This window comes from Gymnoscopelus microlampas (genome assembly GCF_963454915.1).
Source record: "Gymnoscopelus microlampas genome assembly, chromosome: 22".
NCBI classification, from domain to species: domain Eukaryota; kingdom Metazoa; phylum Chordata; class Actinopteri; order Myctophiformes; family Myctophidae; genus Gymnoscopelus; species Gymnoscopelus microlampas.
Window position 1 is genome coordinate 12,078,135 of NC_139959.1, and position 19,045 is coordinate 12,097,179.

Here is a 19,045-nt window from a genome sequence, read left to right on the forward strand (position 1 = left end):
TTATATAATTCAATATTATTTTGTGACAATGTAAGTTTGTCTTTCTACTAATCCTGATCAACTGACACAGATGCAATCAAACAGAGACAAAAACACACACACACACACACACACACACACACACACACACACACACACACACACACACACACACACACACACACACACACACACACACACACACACACAGCTAAGGTCTTGGTGGGATAGTCGTGTAGACCAGTGGTTCCCAAACTGAGGGTCCCCAAATTATTTTGGCGGGTCCCCAGATGATTAGCTTAATGTGCAACATTGTTTTCTCACTCAACAGTGAACAAACCAACATACAGTATAAGTGCACATGCAAGTGCATACAGGGTATCTGCACGTTTCTAGAGTGACAATTTAATGACTTTTAAGACCTTTGTCATTCCAAATTGTCAAATATTACGTAAAAGAAGAGGCAAACATTGTGAAAATAGCCAATCTACAAGCTCACAACACCTTTGTAAGCTTGTAGTTTGGCTATATTCACAATATTTACCTGTAGAATCGAGTCAAACTAAATGTAATGCCTCAACTACAATTCCAAGAGCCAAGTGCTTGTCAGGGTGGGGGGGGGGGGGGTTCCCAGTTCAAATATGATTACGTTGGAGGGTCACGGCCTGAAAAGTTTGGGAACCCTTGATCTAAGGTCTTGGTGGGATACTAGTCATATGGGCAGTATGTGTGCATGAATGCATGCACACACACACATATTGTACTGTGTGCATGTGATTTTCTTTGTATTCCTATGGAATCAGATGGAACGTATTTATAGAATACCAAAATCCAAAGAGGTTGATATGTTCATTCTTTATTGATTAAAAATAATCAAGAGAAACATGCTTTGAACTGCAAAACCATCAAAAAATAGAGCAATGAAAGAATGAAATAAAAATGAAAAGAAATGGAAAAAAAAGTGGAAAATTCAAATATATTACAGCTTTGAGTTATTGCCTAGACAAATGTGTATGAGGAGTCATCTGTTCAAATGCTACAGCATTGTTAAATACGATATACTAAAGCAAGACAGGAGAGGGTGGGTAGGAGAGGGGATGAGAGTCTTGCCAACATATCTTACAGGAGCCCTTAAAGGAGTAGTTGACCAAAAAAAACAAACATATTTTCTATCAATTACACACCCCATGAAGCCTGGAATTCATGGGAGATTTTTGTTTTTGTCGCATTCCTTTGCCAATAATTTGAAGAACAGCGGAGTCCCCGGTAGGAGTCCCCGGTAGGAGTCCCCGGTAGGAGTCTCCTATACTTCAATTGAGGTAGGAGACCCAATTGAGTCTCCCACTGACCAGCCACCCGGTCATCGAATGATTGACTTAGGAATGCTAAAAAAAAAAAAAAAAATCTCCATGAATTAAAGGCTTCATGGCATGTGTAATTGATAGAAAATAAGTAATGTTTTTGGGAGAACTACTCCTTTAAGCCTCATCTATTTTGTTTCATGACGTCACGTATTTCACTTGAAAATCCTATTTTCGGCAGGCAGGCAACATCGGTGTGCGACCCAAAGTACAAAAGCCCAACTCTGTTGGAAACAGGGCTCAATCTATGTAATGCTCACACACACACACACCCTTTCACATACTGAACCCCCCGCCCCCGTCATATTCACATCTGTTCTGTCTGCATGCCATTGGCAGACTACAGTACAGCAGGAGAATGGCACCAAATACTGCAATTTTGAAACCAGGAGCAACACGTCACCGAGTGATGACCTTGTTTCCCCCGTTTCAACGGAACACGGGTTCAACATGGCCCATGTGTTTTATATGCATTTGAATTTATTATTTCCGATATCATTTGTGTCAGAGTAACATCTAGAACAAACACCTTGTTCTAAAACCTCAACAAAAAAAGGACATGGTGATTTTAAGGCTAGCGTTAAATCTTACATGGTTGAAGTAATAGGTCAATACACAAAGACCTCCCCTCTGTTACATCTCATCTGCTGATTCTGCAAGCAGCGATATGCGATTCTTTCTGGAGGCATTTGTGATTGTGAAAAGGTATGACATTTTTACGTCACACCAAATGAAACGTAGCAAAACATGCTGGCATGTTATAGGTCTTAATATTGCAACAGACTATTAAGTGGTTCTCAAACTTTTTAATTTCAAGAACCCCCATAACTCAGAGTTATGGGGGTTTTAAAAGGGGTTTCACACCCCTTTTACAGGTCCATTTGGTTCCATTTGTGCACTCAGAGTTACAGACCAGTAAGGGTCCATTTGGAACCCCCTCCTCAAGGAACCCTGACCCCACTTTTAGAACCAATGGACTATTGAATGAGGCCTCCCGCTGAGGTCAATGCCAACTGCAACATGCAGTCATCATTAAACCATGTCATTAATGCACATTTGCAAATATACCTATAAGGCATAGAAGTGGCGGTCATTTTGTGGTTACACCGATAGAAAGCCCATACATTTCATCCCGTAGAGATTTCCAAAAATATTTACATAAGATATTTTAAGCCTGGAACCAAGCCAATCTGGCTCCTGCATGGTGAATCATGACCACTAAAGATAAAAATTCTGTGCCAAAAATATTTGAAAACCGCAAAAAGGGTATTTATTTAAGGGTATTTAATTCATTAAATTTAGATTTTTTTTTTTACACAACAAAAATCATATACAAACTTAATTTTTGAGTTTGTATTTTTGATGAATGGGGTTTCTATCTGTGGAACCACAAAATGGCCACCGCTGCTATGCCCTATTGAAGTGAGTTTGAAAGGATGGAGGCATGAACAGAGTCTCATCCGACCAAACAATACATTTCTAATCGTTCAAAGTGTCTAGCGGTGTAGCTTGAACTTAAAAAAGGGCATAGTGTTTCTTTCAAAATGTGGGGGAAAAAGGGAGAAAATAAGGGAAAGAAAGTGACATATTAAGTTGTACAGTATGGGTTAAAATAACTACTAATAAAGTGGCCCCTATTTTGGTATTATTAAGAGCGAGAGCCAAAAAGCCGTATTCATTTTAATGGTGACCCTGCTCAGAACCTCAGGAAATGTCGTAACTTGGGGACAGGCCAAAAGCAGCGCATCCCACCGGCCTTCCACACAATAAAATATATTCAAATTCTCTTATCTTTTCCCCCCCAAGACAAGAAGTATACAAAGCTGAGAAGCATCCGAGCCGCATGTAAATAAGCCACATTACATGAAAGCATGTTTGGCAAAACAAGGAAAACTGTGTAAAGCCATACTTTGCAATGTTGTCGTCCTCCTCCCATACACACACACACAGCGCTTACAATCCAACAATCGTTATCATATATGACAGGAAAAAGGCCAAAGAGTGAACCACCCAGTATAAAAACAAATCAAAGCCAAATGTCATTATTTACATACTATAGAAGATAAATCAAGTACTTGTTCATCCACATAAGCAAATATGCACTTAAGTCTTTTTTTTTCTTCTTTCTTTCACGTATCTGAGAAACTGATTCCAAACGACAAGACAGCACAGCTAATATACCAACATACAGACACACGTTTGCTCCATACACAACACTTGTGGCTTCAGTTAACGCTGTAAAACTTTTTAATTTACAAACTTTTTTTTAAATATATAACTTTGATGAGAATATTTTATAGACAGTGTTGTGGAGTATATAAAATCAAAGAGTCCAACCATTTCTTAAAAAAAAAAAACAGAAAAAGAAATGAGTCGAGGAAAGATATGGGATTTCCTATGTGAGCTTTTCTGAGGTTACGGTTACATTGCCAGCACTACAAGGGGCATCCCAATCAAATTAGTTCACAAGAATGAAAAAAGAAAAGAAAAACCCTAATCCTCCATTACATTCTAACTTCAGTAACTGGATAAAATAGACATCCTTTAAGTACTAAGCATATTACGTAACATAACCATCGTAACCAGTTATACCAGTCCATCTATGTCAAGGTAAGGCCTACTTTATACTTTGTCACACGCCATGAATAACTGATTTTCAAGTAAGGTTTTTTATTTTAAAAAATGAATCATTTTGGGGACAGTTACGCCTGATTTATTCTTAGCTACTCGCTGGTGTCTTCGCCGAAAATAGCCTATCTGCAAGCTGACAACGCGAGGCATAGTGAGATTGTAGATTAAGCTATTTGTGCTGCAAGGCAGAGCGTGGAAGCAAGCACAAACCAGGCTTCAGTGCACTGACCGTGTGCTTGTCAAGTCACAAGGACCCAAGCTTGAATCTGACTGCTGCCATGTCTCACATCTCTTCACCCCATCTCTCTACCCGTGGTTCAATTCTTTTCAGCGAGTCGTACAACAAAGTATAAATTGGGCTTATGTTGCCACAGGTGTTAATACTTATCATGATGACCGTTTGGAGTGTTTTTTTTACCATCCACCAGCTCAAAGGTGGTGCCTGAGCCAGAGCACGTTGGCATCATTTGGCTCTCTGCGAGGTTGGTTGTTTCAGCGTGGCTTAAGGTAGTAGATATGTAACATTTTGTTTGGTCGAGGCATACTTGACATACTGATATAGGCTCACTTACTGTAGGAGGTTGGCCATCACCTTATTAAACAAAAACAACAACAAAAGTAAAAAGTTTAACATTGGTAATTGAAACCACGTTCGTACATTTTGGACAACATCTGCTCCACATTGTAAGTGGGGACCTCCCTCCCTCCCTCCCCCCCAAAACGTGCATTCAGTAGTTCTGCTGATAATAAGGCATTGTTACGCTTACCGGGACTCAAGGGGTTGTTAATTCAGATTGTGCAAATGCATCACATATTACAGACAAAAAGGAGAACTGAATAAGAGAGAACATCATGTCAAAGAAAAGAAAAAAAAAAAAAACTGTTTTCTTTTGTAGATACTTTCATCGTTCTGCATACACATTGTAAACGTTTTCTGAGTGACTCTTTACACTGTACGTTCTGATATTTCAGCCAAAACCGTTGAGGCCGTGTTGCGTAATCCTATGGGGTGACAAAAATTGTACTGTTTTCTTTGGCAGTAGTGGTTTCTTTACGGCCATAGAAACAAAAAACAATGCAATTTAAACTCTTTTTGTGTGTTATTTTTCACATTTTTTAGGCAAGTCACGGTCCCAGGTAGAACAACTGTTTAACTAATGCTGAGCTGAGCGAAGCCCATCAGTTTGACGTCATCTGGTATATCAGAACCCTCCACACCAGAAGCCTGCAAAGCATAGAGCCACAACATTATTATGCAGAAATGCATTAAAAGCTCATGCAAGCAATGCGTTGCTTGACATAGTAACTAATATTACCCAAATTGTACACAACACTTTATATTAATTTGTTACTCACTAAAGCTCACTGTAATAGTATGCTGTTTCAAAGATACCCATGTGAACGGTGTTACACTCACCAGTTTGAAAGTGACATTTTTATTGGATTGAGGCTCATCAACTATTTTCTGTAAATTAGCTGCAACTGAAAAGAAAGAACAATATTTTATTCCAATCAAACCACAGAAGACCGGGAGCTCAAAGATGACAGACTCCTTTTTTTCCTCACACAAATCTGACAAGAGAAACAAACAACATAACATCTATTCTTATTCGGAAAGCGAGGAAGAGTCAATACGAACTCTGGGTGTGTATTACATCATGGGCTGGAATTAAATAAAGCAGTGGTTCTCAAAATGGGGTCCAGGGACCCCCAGGGGTTAAAGTTAACAACATTAACCCTATATACATTGTCTATTTGACAATAGCCCACTCACTCATCTCATAAGCTATAAGCTCACAATGCATTGCGGTGTGACACATTGATGCATTGTGAGCTTGAAATAAAAATGAGAACAATTTTGAGTATTTTTGAAACATTTTAACAACACACATCTTTTATGAGAGTCCCTGGCACAACATATTTTCTGATGGGGTCTGTGGCCCCCAAAAAATATGTGAGGATCCTTGTTATGAAAAAGATTCAGAATCACTGAAATAAAGGACACACACACACACACACACACACACACACACACACACGGTCAGTTAGTTGGGGGTGACTCACCTATAACTACGTCCCTGCCATCCACCAAACCTGCAGACACCAGTTCCTGGGACACACCATCTGCGGTGTCTGAAACATGGGGGAGAAACAGGAGAGGCTATCAGAAAAGTTTTTAGGGGGCTGTAAGGATGGCAGTGTCAGTCCGTCCAGTCCGTCCCACCTACACTTAACCTAACCAGATAATTTGAAAAACACTGTCTTGATTGTCCCCCCTGTCGGGCTGTCACGATTCCAAAATTTGAGTTGACAATTAATTGTCATACAAATAAATGACACAGGTAAGATATGACAACTTAAATATAAAAAAAGAAATGACTGACATATTAACAATTTTATAAATAGCTGATCTACAAGCTTACAACGTGTCACAAATGTTGCGAAGCGACACGTTTTGAGCTTGTCGATCTGCTACGTTTGAATTTTTTTTTATTTGAATCCTGAAAAGTAACAGTTTTGGACATACAGTATGAGATTTCCACCTGACAGAGACAATATATATATATATATATATATATATATATATATATATACACACACACGCAATAATTGAAATATTGGCATAAACATATTTAACTCAGAAATAATCAAATTTCTTATTTGCACATTCATATACCCACTGAGAAAAATTGTTGTTTAATGAGACACTACTTACCTCTCCCTGGCATGAATTCAAAGCGGATATCATTTAGCTCCTTCTTTAAGTTCCTGTAGAGCAGAAGGACAGATAAATAATGGATAAAGTCAATTATTAGTTACTGTAGCCTGATAACGCCATCGTCTTAAGTCTTTGCTGAGATGTGAAGCTGTGAGGTTTATAAGGACTCATTTCACTTGGAATTACACTGAGCTGCAAATTAAATATTGGAAAACTACATTGATCCCTGAGGGGACATTCTGTTGTTACTTAGCAGTATAAATAGTGTTGCGATATTAAGGACACAAATAAAAGTTAAGTAGACTAATGCAAACATGGGCTTAAAAATAAAACAATAACATAAGGATACATGCATCTAAGAAACCCAATTTCTCAATTTAATAATACATAAATACAATGTCTTATTTTTAAAATAATATAGCTAGAAGTTAAACTCACCTTAACCTTAATACCAAACTGATGGCAGCTGGGGCCTGTCAAAACACAGACAATAAGCAGAATGAATGCTATAGAAAAGGAACCTAGGGTGCCTTAAAGCAGGACTCAAATCGACACAAAAACATGGTCAAAAATCTGGCATGAAATTAAGTGTCTAGACCATGGGTCTTCACCAGGGGGTCCGAGACCCCTTGGGGGTCCTCAGAGTTACTACAGGGGGGCCACCAAATGGTTGTGCGATTTATACTTTACATTAACCTGAAATTGAAGGCCCCTGGTCTAGACAAAAACATCCCATCCTTTCCCATTGATGAAGGTGTGGTTCAAGGCTGACTTGCCTGGGTGGGAGCAGCGGCAGCGGCACCAGGTAGGCCCGGTGCAGCCTGGGCAGCGGGTTGGGCATTGGCTGGTGTGGGCTGCAGTGGGACCTGGCCCGCAGCCTGAGGTAGTTGTGCCTGGCCCGTGGCCGTGGGCTGCGAAGGTTCCGTCTGGAAAACCTAAAAGAGTTAACTCCCATTATGTCCCATCTTAACTGTATATTCAGCTCTGATATCTTTATCATTATTACATATCATTACTTTTTCATGATTTATAGAGACAAAAAAAAATTGAAAAGTAGTTCACCCCAAAAAAACGTATTTTCTATCAATTACAGATCCCATGAAACCTTGAATTCATGGAGATGTTTTTGTTTTTGTCGCATTCCTAAGCCAATAATTTGATGACCGGCGGAGTCTCCTACTGACCGATGACCTGGTCATCAAATTATTGGCTCAGGAATGCGACAAAAACAATAAAAATCCCCATGAATTCAAGGCTTCATGGGATCTGTATTTGATAGAAAATAAGTATTTTTTTGGCTGAACTACTCCTTTAATGTCCAAAAAAATAAATAAATTGCCATTTCCCCTTTTCTTTAAAATCACAAAAAAAACATCAACAAAATAAAAACACAATCAACAAAACAGAATAAATCTAAACAACGAGTACAGCATCATTACTAAGGTTAGAAAAAGATATGCGCAAAACAACCGACTGTTCAGGACAACACCCCAGTTTGATATACGCACAAAATACACAATACATGTTCTGTTTAGTTGCTGCTGCTGGTAATTTGACAAACAAACTAAGGGCTAAGTGGCTTCCTGGCTGTGCGCCATCATTTTCATAATTAACCAGTAACACACTGTGGACAGTGGACTTTATATTTATATAGACACTGGATTAATATTTCATCACACATCATGTTGAAAACACTGCTGTAAGCTGTTATCTTTGTTTACTTCTCGGCTGCATGCAGTCAGTCATCAGCTGTGACGTCTTGTGTTGCTATTCCCCACTAAATCATTCACCAGTGGTGGAAAGTAACTACGTACATTTACTCAAGTACTGTACTTAAGTACAAATTTGAGGCACTTTTACTCAACCGGAGTATTTTCAATAGTTTTACTTCTACTCTATTACATCTCAGAGGCAAATATTGTACTTTTTACTCCACTACAATTATTTGAAAACTTTAGTTACTAGTGACTTTGTAAAACATACATTAACCCAGTTCAAACCTACAATATAGTTTGGCTATTTTAAAATAGCCGATCTACAAGCTCAAAACGCGTCGCTTTGCGACACGTTGTGAGCTTGTAGATCTGCTATTTTCAAAGGATTTTACACATTTGGAAACGTGTGAAATGGGACATCATGCTTAACGAGTACTTTTACTTTTAGTACTCAAGTATATTTTTGACGCCAATACCTTTGTACTTTTACCCCAGTCAATTTTGAATACTGGTACTTCACTTGTAACAGAGCATTTCTACATTGCAGTATTGATACTTTTACTTAAGTAACTGTAACTGTAACTGTAGCTGATATAACTTGACACCCACCTCTGAATTCTGGGATCCTTCCTTCACTCTTGGCGACTGTAGAAAACACATCAAGAAATTACATTCAAAGTAGAATATATCCTCTTGATCTCTAGAGCAGCGGTTCCCAACCGTTTCTGGATCAAGGCCCACTTGAAAATCTTGAACACGTAGCGCGGCACGCGGTGCCGTGCTATGAGTTTGTATATCTGCTATTTTTTAGGTTAATACCCACTGGTTGGGAATCACTGCACTAGAATAAGGCAAAAAATATTACATACACACACACACACACATACAAACAATTGCACGCACACACACACATACGCAAGCAAGCACACACGCACAGAGAAAGCAAGTAGGACTGTCTAAAAAGGCTCACTCGTTTACTTCCAAAAATGACCGGTCCCGTTTATTAACATCTCTCCCTCCATGAACAGTGTAACAGCATGGAGAGGACAAACACCAAATTAGCTGCTAATAATTTGATATTTAATCTAGCAGTCTACAGAGTCAAATTTAAACTGTTTATTCATTAGCTACAGGTGTTGATAAGTGTGATAATTAGGTTATAAACGGGTGATTTCTTTTTTTGCAGCATTATATTTAGGTCTTTTTTGCTATTAGATTTATGAAAGCTAAAAAGCAGAAATCAGATATTATATAGAAAAATCTGTGAACAAAAGGGCACACACACTGTCCTTTTTAAATAATCAAATTCTTAAAGTCTGCTGGTCTGCAGAAAGCTAAAGCACAAAATGAACTGTCAGAGAGGATAATCATTGCAGTCAGGTGAAAACCTAGCATGTTCAAAAACGTTACTTTTCCAGGAAATGGACAAAAGGACATGTATTCCAATGGATCAAATCTCAAATGTAGTTGTTATTTATTCCAGGTTCTCAAAGTGGGGCTTGGGGACCCCCAGGGGTTAATACAGCATCACAACCATTTAATCCATATTTTATACGTTGGCTATTCAAAAATAGCAGAAGTACAAGCTCAAAGCGAGCTTGAATACAGGTGACCTCTAGAAGAGAACATCTGCTATTTTATACTTAGTGCTTTTCCTGGGGACCCCCTGGAACACCCCCCCCCCCCCCCACAAGGACCCCTGGCCTGGCCCCCACTTTGAGAACCACTGATCTAGACGGCTACTATAGTCAGAGAGAGGCATTATTTAAGTAATGAAATAAAAAGGTTGTGAAAGAAAGAGCTCATGGCTCATCATAATGCATGATGTTTCTTGGAAAAGAAGAAGAAAAAGACTGTCAAAGAATGTCAAAGAAAAAAAAAATGTCATGGGAGTTGTGGAGTGGAGTTCATGGGAGTTAATGTGCTTTGCCATTACAAAATAGCCAGGAACAAAACAACAGCATGACAGCATTTGAGATGAATTTGAATTCCTCACCGAGCATTAGTTGCTCTGATTGAATCAATCAATTAATCAATCAATCAATCAATCAATCAATTACTCAATCAATCTGCCTGGTATTGATTAAAGGTTTGATTTGGTCAGTAGAAAAATAAAACAATGGTGATTATTTATAAACGGAAATAGAAACAGAAATACAGATGGCTTCCAGGAAAGGTAACTCTCACTTTATCTTAAATGGCTTATATAGAGACACACGCCCTGTTCCACGTTTGCTGCCAGAAATCAGAAAAGAGCCAACAGCACAAAATGAGTTTCTGACAGGAGAGAGCCTAAGGGTCAGAGTAAACTGGCTATGTAGCTATACTGTACACATATAGATGTCAAAGTATGAACACAAATCATAAAACATAGCGATGTGAGGCCATGCCCTAGGCGTTCAGGGGTTCTCTTAGACTTTTACATGCCAAGGATGGCTATAAAAACTAACCCATTGCATAACGGGCTGCTGGTGGTGTGCCTTCTGATGACTAGCGCTGGCGTTACGTAATGATAGAACAAAGTCTCTTCTCTTCTATCAGCTCTTTAGGAAACATGCTTATCTGCGTACACAGCACACGCACGTGTCCTCTTCCTCCAACTCGCCACCGCTAAGACAACAGACGGTCCTTCTCAGATGGACAACAAAGAAATGATGAGGAAAACTAAATAAGACCTGATTCACAGACTTCTGAACAATCTGGCTAATAACCATTGCTGCAAAAAGACGACACGTTTGCTTGATTGCCATTCATTTTAAATACATGCGCTTGAGCTTGGTATTGCTCAGTATCTGCACAGTGACTACTACAGGGGGGCCTCTCTTGTGAATGGGAGTTTGTTACTTCCCGCCCTGTTCTCCACCCTCTCATCTTAAGCTTTATTTTTAAGACATTTCCTGCTCTCTCACGGTCACATTCCCCTCGTAGTTAACCCTGGCCAGCGAGAGAGAGAGTCCTTCCTTGTTAGGGGACAGCCATCTGTATTTGTGATGGCAAAATGAACAACCCTGGAGGTGGGCAGCTCGAGCGGGAGGGAGAAGCGCACTTGACGCCTGGGTGCGCCAACAGGCTTCGGCTGCTGGTCCTTCGTCGTGTCAGGACACATAACATACACACAGGGTTACACTCAGTGGAGAAACAACGCACAAAAAAGGACAAAGATGCTACTGCGTAGACATGTAAATGACATTTCATGATCACATGCATGGAACTAACAAGAGACGAGACAGTGATGCTGAAAATGTTTGTATATAGATATGGATATATATATCTGAATATATATATCTGTGTGTTGAGGGCAAATTAGCTCTGGTCCAGAGCGTTAGCGAGTTCTCTCTAACGCTCTGCCAGGCGCGGTGTTATTCCCATAGACCGAAGCTTCCACTACCGTCCGAGGTCTCCAACTGTAGGAAAAACAAAGAAAACGATTTCGCTACGCACCGAAACAAAGGCAGTTTTATGGTATTTTATATGGGCCAGATCTGTGGAGGGCGCACTTGAGTGAATGAAAACATTTTCCGTCTAGCAGACATATTTCATTTTCTGCCCAAAAAGTGTTTTTTAGCGAAAGGTGACGTTCCGAGACGTTTCCCACCACGGAAAATAGTCTTTCAACATCATAAAACTGCCTTTGTTTCGGTGAGTAGCGAAATCGTTTTCCTTATTTTCCCTACAGTTGGAGACTATCGCACGGCAGTGGAAGTTTGGGTCTATGGGAATAGCACCGCGCCTGGCAGAGAGAACTCGCTAACGCTCTGGACCAGAGCTAAGGGGTATATGAGTCGCTGGTGGCGTTCTCACCCTTAAAGCCAAGACGGCCGCCTTGCCCTCTTCGCTCTCTTCATCCAGCTCATCGTCGCTCCACTCCCACTCGCCGTCCTCCGTTTTATGCAGTCGACCACTGGAGCCTGGCACTCGACGCACCTGTACACACACACACACACACACACACACACACACACACACACACACACACAGAATTCTGTCACACTAGCAGCATCGTCGTAGCATCGTATCAGTCTTTTGAATAAAATTCCATTTAGTTTTAGTCACATTTTAGTCGTCTGAAATGTTTTAGTGTTAGTTAAGTTTTAGTCGAATAAATCTACAGTTCATTTAGTCGACTAAAATGTATCTTAGCAGGCCGTGATGGCGTTGTAATGTCTGATTTATACTTTATGCCAAAAACAGCAGATCTACAAGCTTGTTGCCCTTCATGCGACACGTTGTGAGCTTGTAGATCTGCTATTTTCATAGCACGACACCCATGCGCAGCCAAGCATAGAATGACTTGTATTAATTCTACTGGATCTCTTCTCCACTAGTCCGTTCCTAACATTTTAGTCTAGTTTTTATTTGTTGACAAAATTGTCAATATATTTACTCATAGTTTTAGTCATCATAGCTTAGTCTTTATTTCGTTTTCGTCAGTGAAAAAAGGTAGTCGACAAACATTTTCCGTCATAATTAACACTGATTTATTACTGATAAAACCAGCATGAAATACTTGAGACCTCTTTGCATCCTCACCCTTTTCGACCTCTCATTTATTGTGGGCGCTCTTTGTAGTAGCCTCTCTTGTAAATACTCATTGTTCTGCCATAAAGAAGGAAGGATGTTAATGACAATCACGATCATGACAAAGTAGGGCACAAATACAGTCAAAGTAATATAATAATTACCGTTATTTGCAATTAGCACTTTGGTACAAAAACAACTTTACAAAGTGATTCCCAGACATACAAACTACAAACGAGCAAAATATGAGCAATTCAATCAAGAAATAAGAACATAGAAGGAATAATAGAAGAAAATGAACAATGAAAGCAACATCTAGCTGTCCATTCCAGGTACAGTATCAACTTAACAGTTGATTTGATGCAAGCTTCCACGTCCCTCTTATTATTCAGCCATTTACAGGATAGAACCTACTAAAATGACGACCACTGTATCTGATGTATATGTCACAGGGTCAAAATTTTACTTAAGTACAGTACTTAAGTAAATGTACTTAGCAACTTTACACCACTGCTATTAGGGTGTTTTGGTTCCAAGTATGAGACCATGTGCCACTGCCTGCGCCAGGTGTGTGCACGGCACAGGCCCTCCTGTTTATTCATTCATTCATACCAAGCAGGAGAGGGCAGGAACCACCATGTGCTCCAAAAAAAAGATTCTCGCCCTCTGCTGTACGTGTGGAGTACTGCAAGCCTTACTGCTGACCAGGGTCGCGTGTACAGCAAACCTAAGTTGGATTTGGGCCGTGTAAAGTGCTGAGCCAGCGCTCTAGTTGTTCCCGTTAGTAGCGTGCCGTACAGGACAAGCCCGGAAGCTGGAGATATAGGCTGCTTATCCCTGCCTTTGTTAGAAACAGCACTCCACGGCCAGTAATGTAATGAGAGGAATGCTGCACTGACCTCAGCTGGGACGAGGCATTTGGACCATGTGAGAACCAGCATGGTAAGCGCTCCAAACACCTCAGGGATGTGTTCAACACATTTTTTTTTATTGTGATGAATGGGAACAGGTATAACACAAGAGAATATGATTCACTTTTTATCCCTGGCTGGCGCCTATTGTGGAAGGTGACTGAGGAGGAGACGATGCTGACTCACTGAGCTGCCGTTTTAAGTCTTTAAGAATCAGGAGGAGGAACAGCCACTTACCTTTGCTTTCTGAAAGAATTTATGCTTCAGCAACTCCGATGACGTGGGCCTGAAAAACAACACGACGACAGTGAATCACCTCTCCTTTTTTTCAGACCTGTCTTTTTCAAAGTCCCACTGATAGAAACACAATGGCAGCGTTTGTTGTCTGAGAAGTCTTGAACTGCAGTGTAACAAAATGATTACCCCGGTGTACGGCGTACTGTGAACATTACGATAAAATACACCCACGTCCTGTAAATAGTAGCAGTTGATAGAATGAATTACCATAGTAGTGATAGTACCTAGCCAAAAATATGAATGCCTTAGAACGAATGCTCTCAATAGACTTACTAACTGAAATCATATCACTTTTTTTGAGTTGTCTGGAAGCAGAATGTCACTGCCATTTGTTAAATCTATCTGTTGGAAGCCAAGTTAAAGGACTACTTCACCCATTTTCAACCTATCTTCATATAATTGGTCCTCACCAGTGCTCATTATAATATGGTACCATTTTATCTTGAGAATAAGTGAGGACCAATTACATGAAGACAGGTTGAAAATGGATGAAGCCGTCCTTTAACCCCTATATACTTCTTGTACGGCCAATCTACAAGCTCACTATGCGTCACATCGCATGGTGCCCAACATAGGGATGCCAGGGTTCATTTGGTTAATTACTGTGTGCTGGCTCTGTCTTCGTATATGATTATTTGTGTGTGCGTGTGGACTAAACAATGGACCCCAATGGAAACAAGACTGCAAGGACTTTTTTGATGTTATGCTTTCAGACAAAGTGTTTGACTGTACTCGTGCTGTTTTTACATTTCTGTCTAATAAAAAATAAAAAAAATCGATCAAACACCTTTTCTCAGGCTCCTTCTGTAGACACAGGGAGATCATTTTCCTGAAGGATTTGCCGTATTTCTTCACAATCTCCTTGTCTGTGATGCCCGTCTCCAGGCTTGGGGGGTCGTTCTGCAGGGTCAGCATCAATACCTGCAAACATATTCATCCATAAGTACACCAACATTCAGGTCCAAATACATTTGTTTGTGTCCACCTGTCCATTTGTGTACGTCAGCTGAGGGTAGGCCTGTCTTAACTCTCTCAGTTCCAATGAAATAAAAAAAATATGTTCATACTGTGCCAGCATTTTTTTTTTTTTTTTCAAAGTAAAAAAAAAAGTGCTTAGGAAACAAGCGAGATACAGCCTTTTTCAGTTATAAGTTAAACAAGGAGTGGATGGAGCTGCAAATCTTCAGATAATGATATCTTGGGATCTGATTTTTTTTTCTCCCCAAAAAAAAATAAAATAATAATAATATATATATATACTAGAGTTTCGGGGGGCTACGCCCCCCTCAACCCCAGCCGCGCACGGGGCCCAGTGGGCCGCGTGTATATTGGGGTACTGAAATTGCTGGAGTAAAACTGTGGAAAAGTAAAAAAAAAAAAAAAAAAAAAGTGAAAAAAATATATTTTTGATGTTTGAGGGGGACCCCCGCGGACCCCCTGCTGGTCTACGGACCCCCTGTGGAGTGTTGGGACGCGCGGGGACCCCCCTGGAACATGGCGGTTAAATTGCTGGAGTAAAACTGTGGAAAAGTTAAAAAAAAAAGAAAAAAAAAATTGAAAAAAATATATTTTTGATGTTTGAGGGGGACCCCCGCGGACCCCCTGCTGGTCTACGGACCCCCTGTGGAGTGTTGGGACGCGCGGGGACCCCCCTGGAACATGGCGGAGGCCTTTGGTGTTTTTATTTTTTTCATGAAGGTGGTTGCTTGTTTCTGGCGCTTGTTTTTAGAGGACCTGGCAACCTGAACTTGGCAACCCGAGTTGTTTGTTTTTGTGTTTGGGATGAACATGGCACGTGAAGGACGGACATAGTGTGATCGAGACATGAGTGAAGTGAAAGTAACGGCCTGGGTGGAACAAAGGAGGTACGTAAGAAGGGGGGGGGGGTTGAAGCAAAGGAGCTGCGTGTGTGTTGGTGTGGAGGAGATGGGCAGAGTGCAATGGCAGCGCAAGCCAGCGCATGCTGGCGGTGGCGTTACACCAGAAATGGTGCCTGGAGAAAACGGTGACCAAAAAAATGTTTTGGAAAAAAAGGAAAAAGCCCCCGCACCGGCTGCCTGCTGTTGTGGTGATGAGGTCGTGCGCACGGTAAACGGTACGAAGCTGCCTCCCCTTCCGTTTTGTCCGACATTTGGTGAGTAGAATTAATTATGTTGCGCGGTGGAAAAGGTGTAGTGATCAGTGAGATGTCCCCTACGCGAGGCGTAAATTCAGTGCGGGCGCCGTGGCGAGTCAGTTGGCGACATGTGGTCTGGCGGTGCGTTGTTTATTCGATAACAGAGCTGTGGGGTGTCGCACCCAGGGTGCGGAAGTTGCTCGCCATTTATATAGTTAGATATATTTTTTTTTAACTCTGGATTTTTTGTTCTTGGCACTGAGGGCATTCAGAAAAAACTCGGGATATCTCGTTGTGTGGCACTGAGAGAGTTAAGGCCAGATGACTAATATCTCCCTTGGCCAGGGAATCCCCTTTGGTAGAGGGGTTTGGTTTCCCATGCAGGAGACCCTTGGTTCGAATCCAGGTGTTTACACGTGTATGAATTGGTTCACATCAGTGGTGGACAGCAACTAAGTACATTTACTTGAGTAACTGTACTTACAGTGAGTACATTTTTGGAGTACATGTATTCTTTGCAAGCACATGACTTTTACTCCACTACATTTCAAATAGAAATATTGTTCTTTTGACTCGCACTACATTTCTAGGAAGTGACTCTTGGGACCAAAGAGTTGGGCTGGTTCCCATTACTCACCTTCATGGGGGGGTATTTGTGATAAGGCGCAGCCCCTGAGGCGAGCTCAATGGCTGTGATCCCAAAACTCCAGATATCTGCTTTGAAGTCGTAACCCCTCACCTGCAGAAAACAGAGAAACCATCCACATCATGAACAAATCAGTTTGGCTTCCAATCCCACAGCGAGATGCATGCCGAGCATGAGGTCATTTCTTGACCACAATGTTAAAAATGTAATTTCCGAGAGTATATTATTTTAGACATATGCTAGGTTCATTGTTTACCTGGTATCCTATTAGTTTTGATGTACAGGTTATTGTTTTGATAGTACATTGTTTAGGCTGATGTTCTTAGGTTTACCTGTGATCCTATGGTTTACTGAGGCACTATACCGTCTCGATAAATGCCTAAATTGTATGAGAGACCAGTTAGACCACATCAGCTAAATGATGAATGTCCTTTTTTTTTTTGAAGAGTGCAACATGCTTCGCAGTTCAAAGTCGCATTCCACCCACGTCTTTTTTGGACTTTCAGCAGGTTTAAACATGACCCTTTGTTGACAATAAATCATGGGAAGAGCTGTGAGTCAAGAAACTCATCTGAACGATGACAATTTGTGGAAACAAGACGTAGTTAATCAAAATCACTCTGTTGCAGCACTAGTGCTTGTGTTAGCTTGTTTATGCTAGGTAGCTTGGAAGGTAAAAGTAATAAAGAGGATACGGAGGGTCGCAATTTTAACTAGTACATGGAGGCCTCTGTGAGACTAACCTTCTACTGGTTGCATTTTCTAATGTGTTTTCATGCACCGGTAACTATTATGTCATTGTGACATAAAGTTAGCAGAACTCGGGGGTGCCTGGTGGCTCGACCAGTTAGTGCACTAACCACATGCTCCTTGTGAGTTGCAAGGGCCGAGGTTCAAATCCGACTCCCGCCGTCATGTCTCCCCGCGTGTCTCCCCCTCTCTCTCTCTCTGCCCTCAGGTTTCCTGTCTCTCTACACTCTCCTGAATAAAATCTGAATAAAGCAGAAAATGCCAAAAACAATTATCTTTAAAAAAAGGTTACCAGTGAACTCCTAGCACAGCGGAGACAAACCTGCTACAGATTTAAAAGGGTCCCAAAAAAAAGAAGAAAAAAAGAAGCTACACCAACGTTGATCTTTAAGTTCATTTTGGGGTGTAATTTTCCTTTAAGACGGAAATGGGATCATTCTGTGAATTAGCTAGGTCTATTTGCAATGCATAAAACCTTCCCTCCTGCCAGTGACTTTATCATTTTAAAGCATGCATAATCTGCAACTACTGTATACAGATCCCTGAATATTAGGGCGGCTGAATGCTTAAATCATAAGAGACTGTATAAGCTATAGCTACAGGGATCAAAATGCTTTCATAAAACACCAGCAGCATTCACTAAAACAAACCCAAGTTTAAGTAGAAATGCATGCTATGTACTCCTCAAATATTTCTGTTATATCTCTGCTGCAGGCAACAGAGGTGAGGCCAGATCCCTTTGTGTCTTTGTTGTTTGAGAACGGTTCCACCTTGGATCAGCACAGAGAGTGTTCCTAGGCCTGTCACAATTATTACATAATCGTCTAATCGCAATTATTTTAAATAATCGCAATTATTTTAAATAATCGTCATAATCAATTCCATGTAAAAAAAATTCATATGTATTTTTTTAAATTTCAAAAATAGTGGAAATAGCCGATCTATAAACTCAAAACGCGTCGCGATGCGACGCGTTTTGAGTTTATAGATCGGCTATTTCCACTATTAATGTTTATTTTTAAGTATAAAGTAATTCAATATGTGTTATTTGTCATATCTGCCCTGTGCAACTTTTGTTTTTGAAAGCTAAAAGCCAAACAGAAATGTAATTTTTGTTCCATTCATTTTCAATGACATAAACACAATTAAATCGTTAATCGCAAATCATTTGAGTGATAATTAATCGGCAACGTTAAATTTGTAATGGTGACAGCCCTACCTGTTCCATGACCTCTGGAGCCATCCAGCATGGCGTTCCCACAAACGTTTTGCGCACTTTATTTCGGGTGATGTCGCCACCTGTAGCTAGAAAGGCACTGACGCCGAAGTCTGGGAAAAAACGGGAAGCAGAGGGGAGGAGGGGATGGGGAGGGTGAGAGAAACACAATAGAATCCGGTAGAA

At 40.6% G+C, this 19,045-nt stretch overlaps 1 protein-coding gene across 4 annotated transcripts in view; it reads right to left on the bottom strand.

Annotated features, from left to right (window-relative positions):
• Positions 1-819: 819 nt before the first annotated feature.
• The window catches only part of oxsr1b (oxidative stress responsive kinase 1b), an 85,620-nt gene continuing 67,394 nt past the window's right edge, over positions 820-19,045 (bottom strand). The window contains exons 6-19 of one of the 4 annotated variants that reach the window (XM_084048058.1): positions 18,863-18,972; positions 16,885-16,986; positions 14,919-15,052; positions 14,072-14,120; positions 12,936-13,001; positions 12,207-12,329; positions 11,413-11,490; positions 9,015-9,050; positions 7,467-7,616; positions 7,129-7,163; positions 6,688-6,740; positions 6,036-6,104; positions 5,389-5,453; positions 820-5,196 (exon numbers count right to left, since the gene is read on the bottom strand). In XM_084048058.1, coding sequence (XP_083904184.1) covers positions 5,122-5,196; positions 5,389-5,453; positions 6,036-6,104; positions 6,688-6,740; positions 7,129-7,163; positions 7,467-7,616; positions 9,015-9,050; positions 11,413-11,490; positions 12,207-12,329; positions 12,936-13,001; positions 14,072-14,120; positions 14,919-15,052; positions 16,885-16,986; positions 18,863-18,972 — 1,145 coding nt within the window. In that variant the 3' untranslated portion in view covers positions 820-5,121. Of the gene's footprint in view, positions 5,197-5,388; positions 5,454-6,035; positions 6,105-6,687; positions 6,741-7,128; positions 7,164-7,466; positions 7,626-9,014; positions 9,051-11,412; positions 11,491-12,206; positions 12,330-12,935; positions 13,002-14,071; positions 14,121-14,918; positions 15,053-16,884; positions 16,987-18,862; positions 18,973-19,045 lie in introns of all 4 variants that reach the window. The other 3 variants (XM_084048057.1, XM_084048060.1, XM_084048059.1) reach the window with 3 other exon arrangements.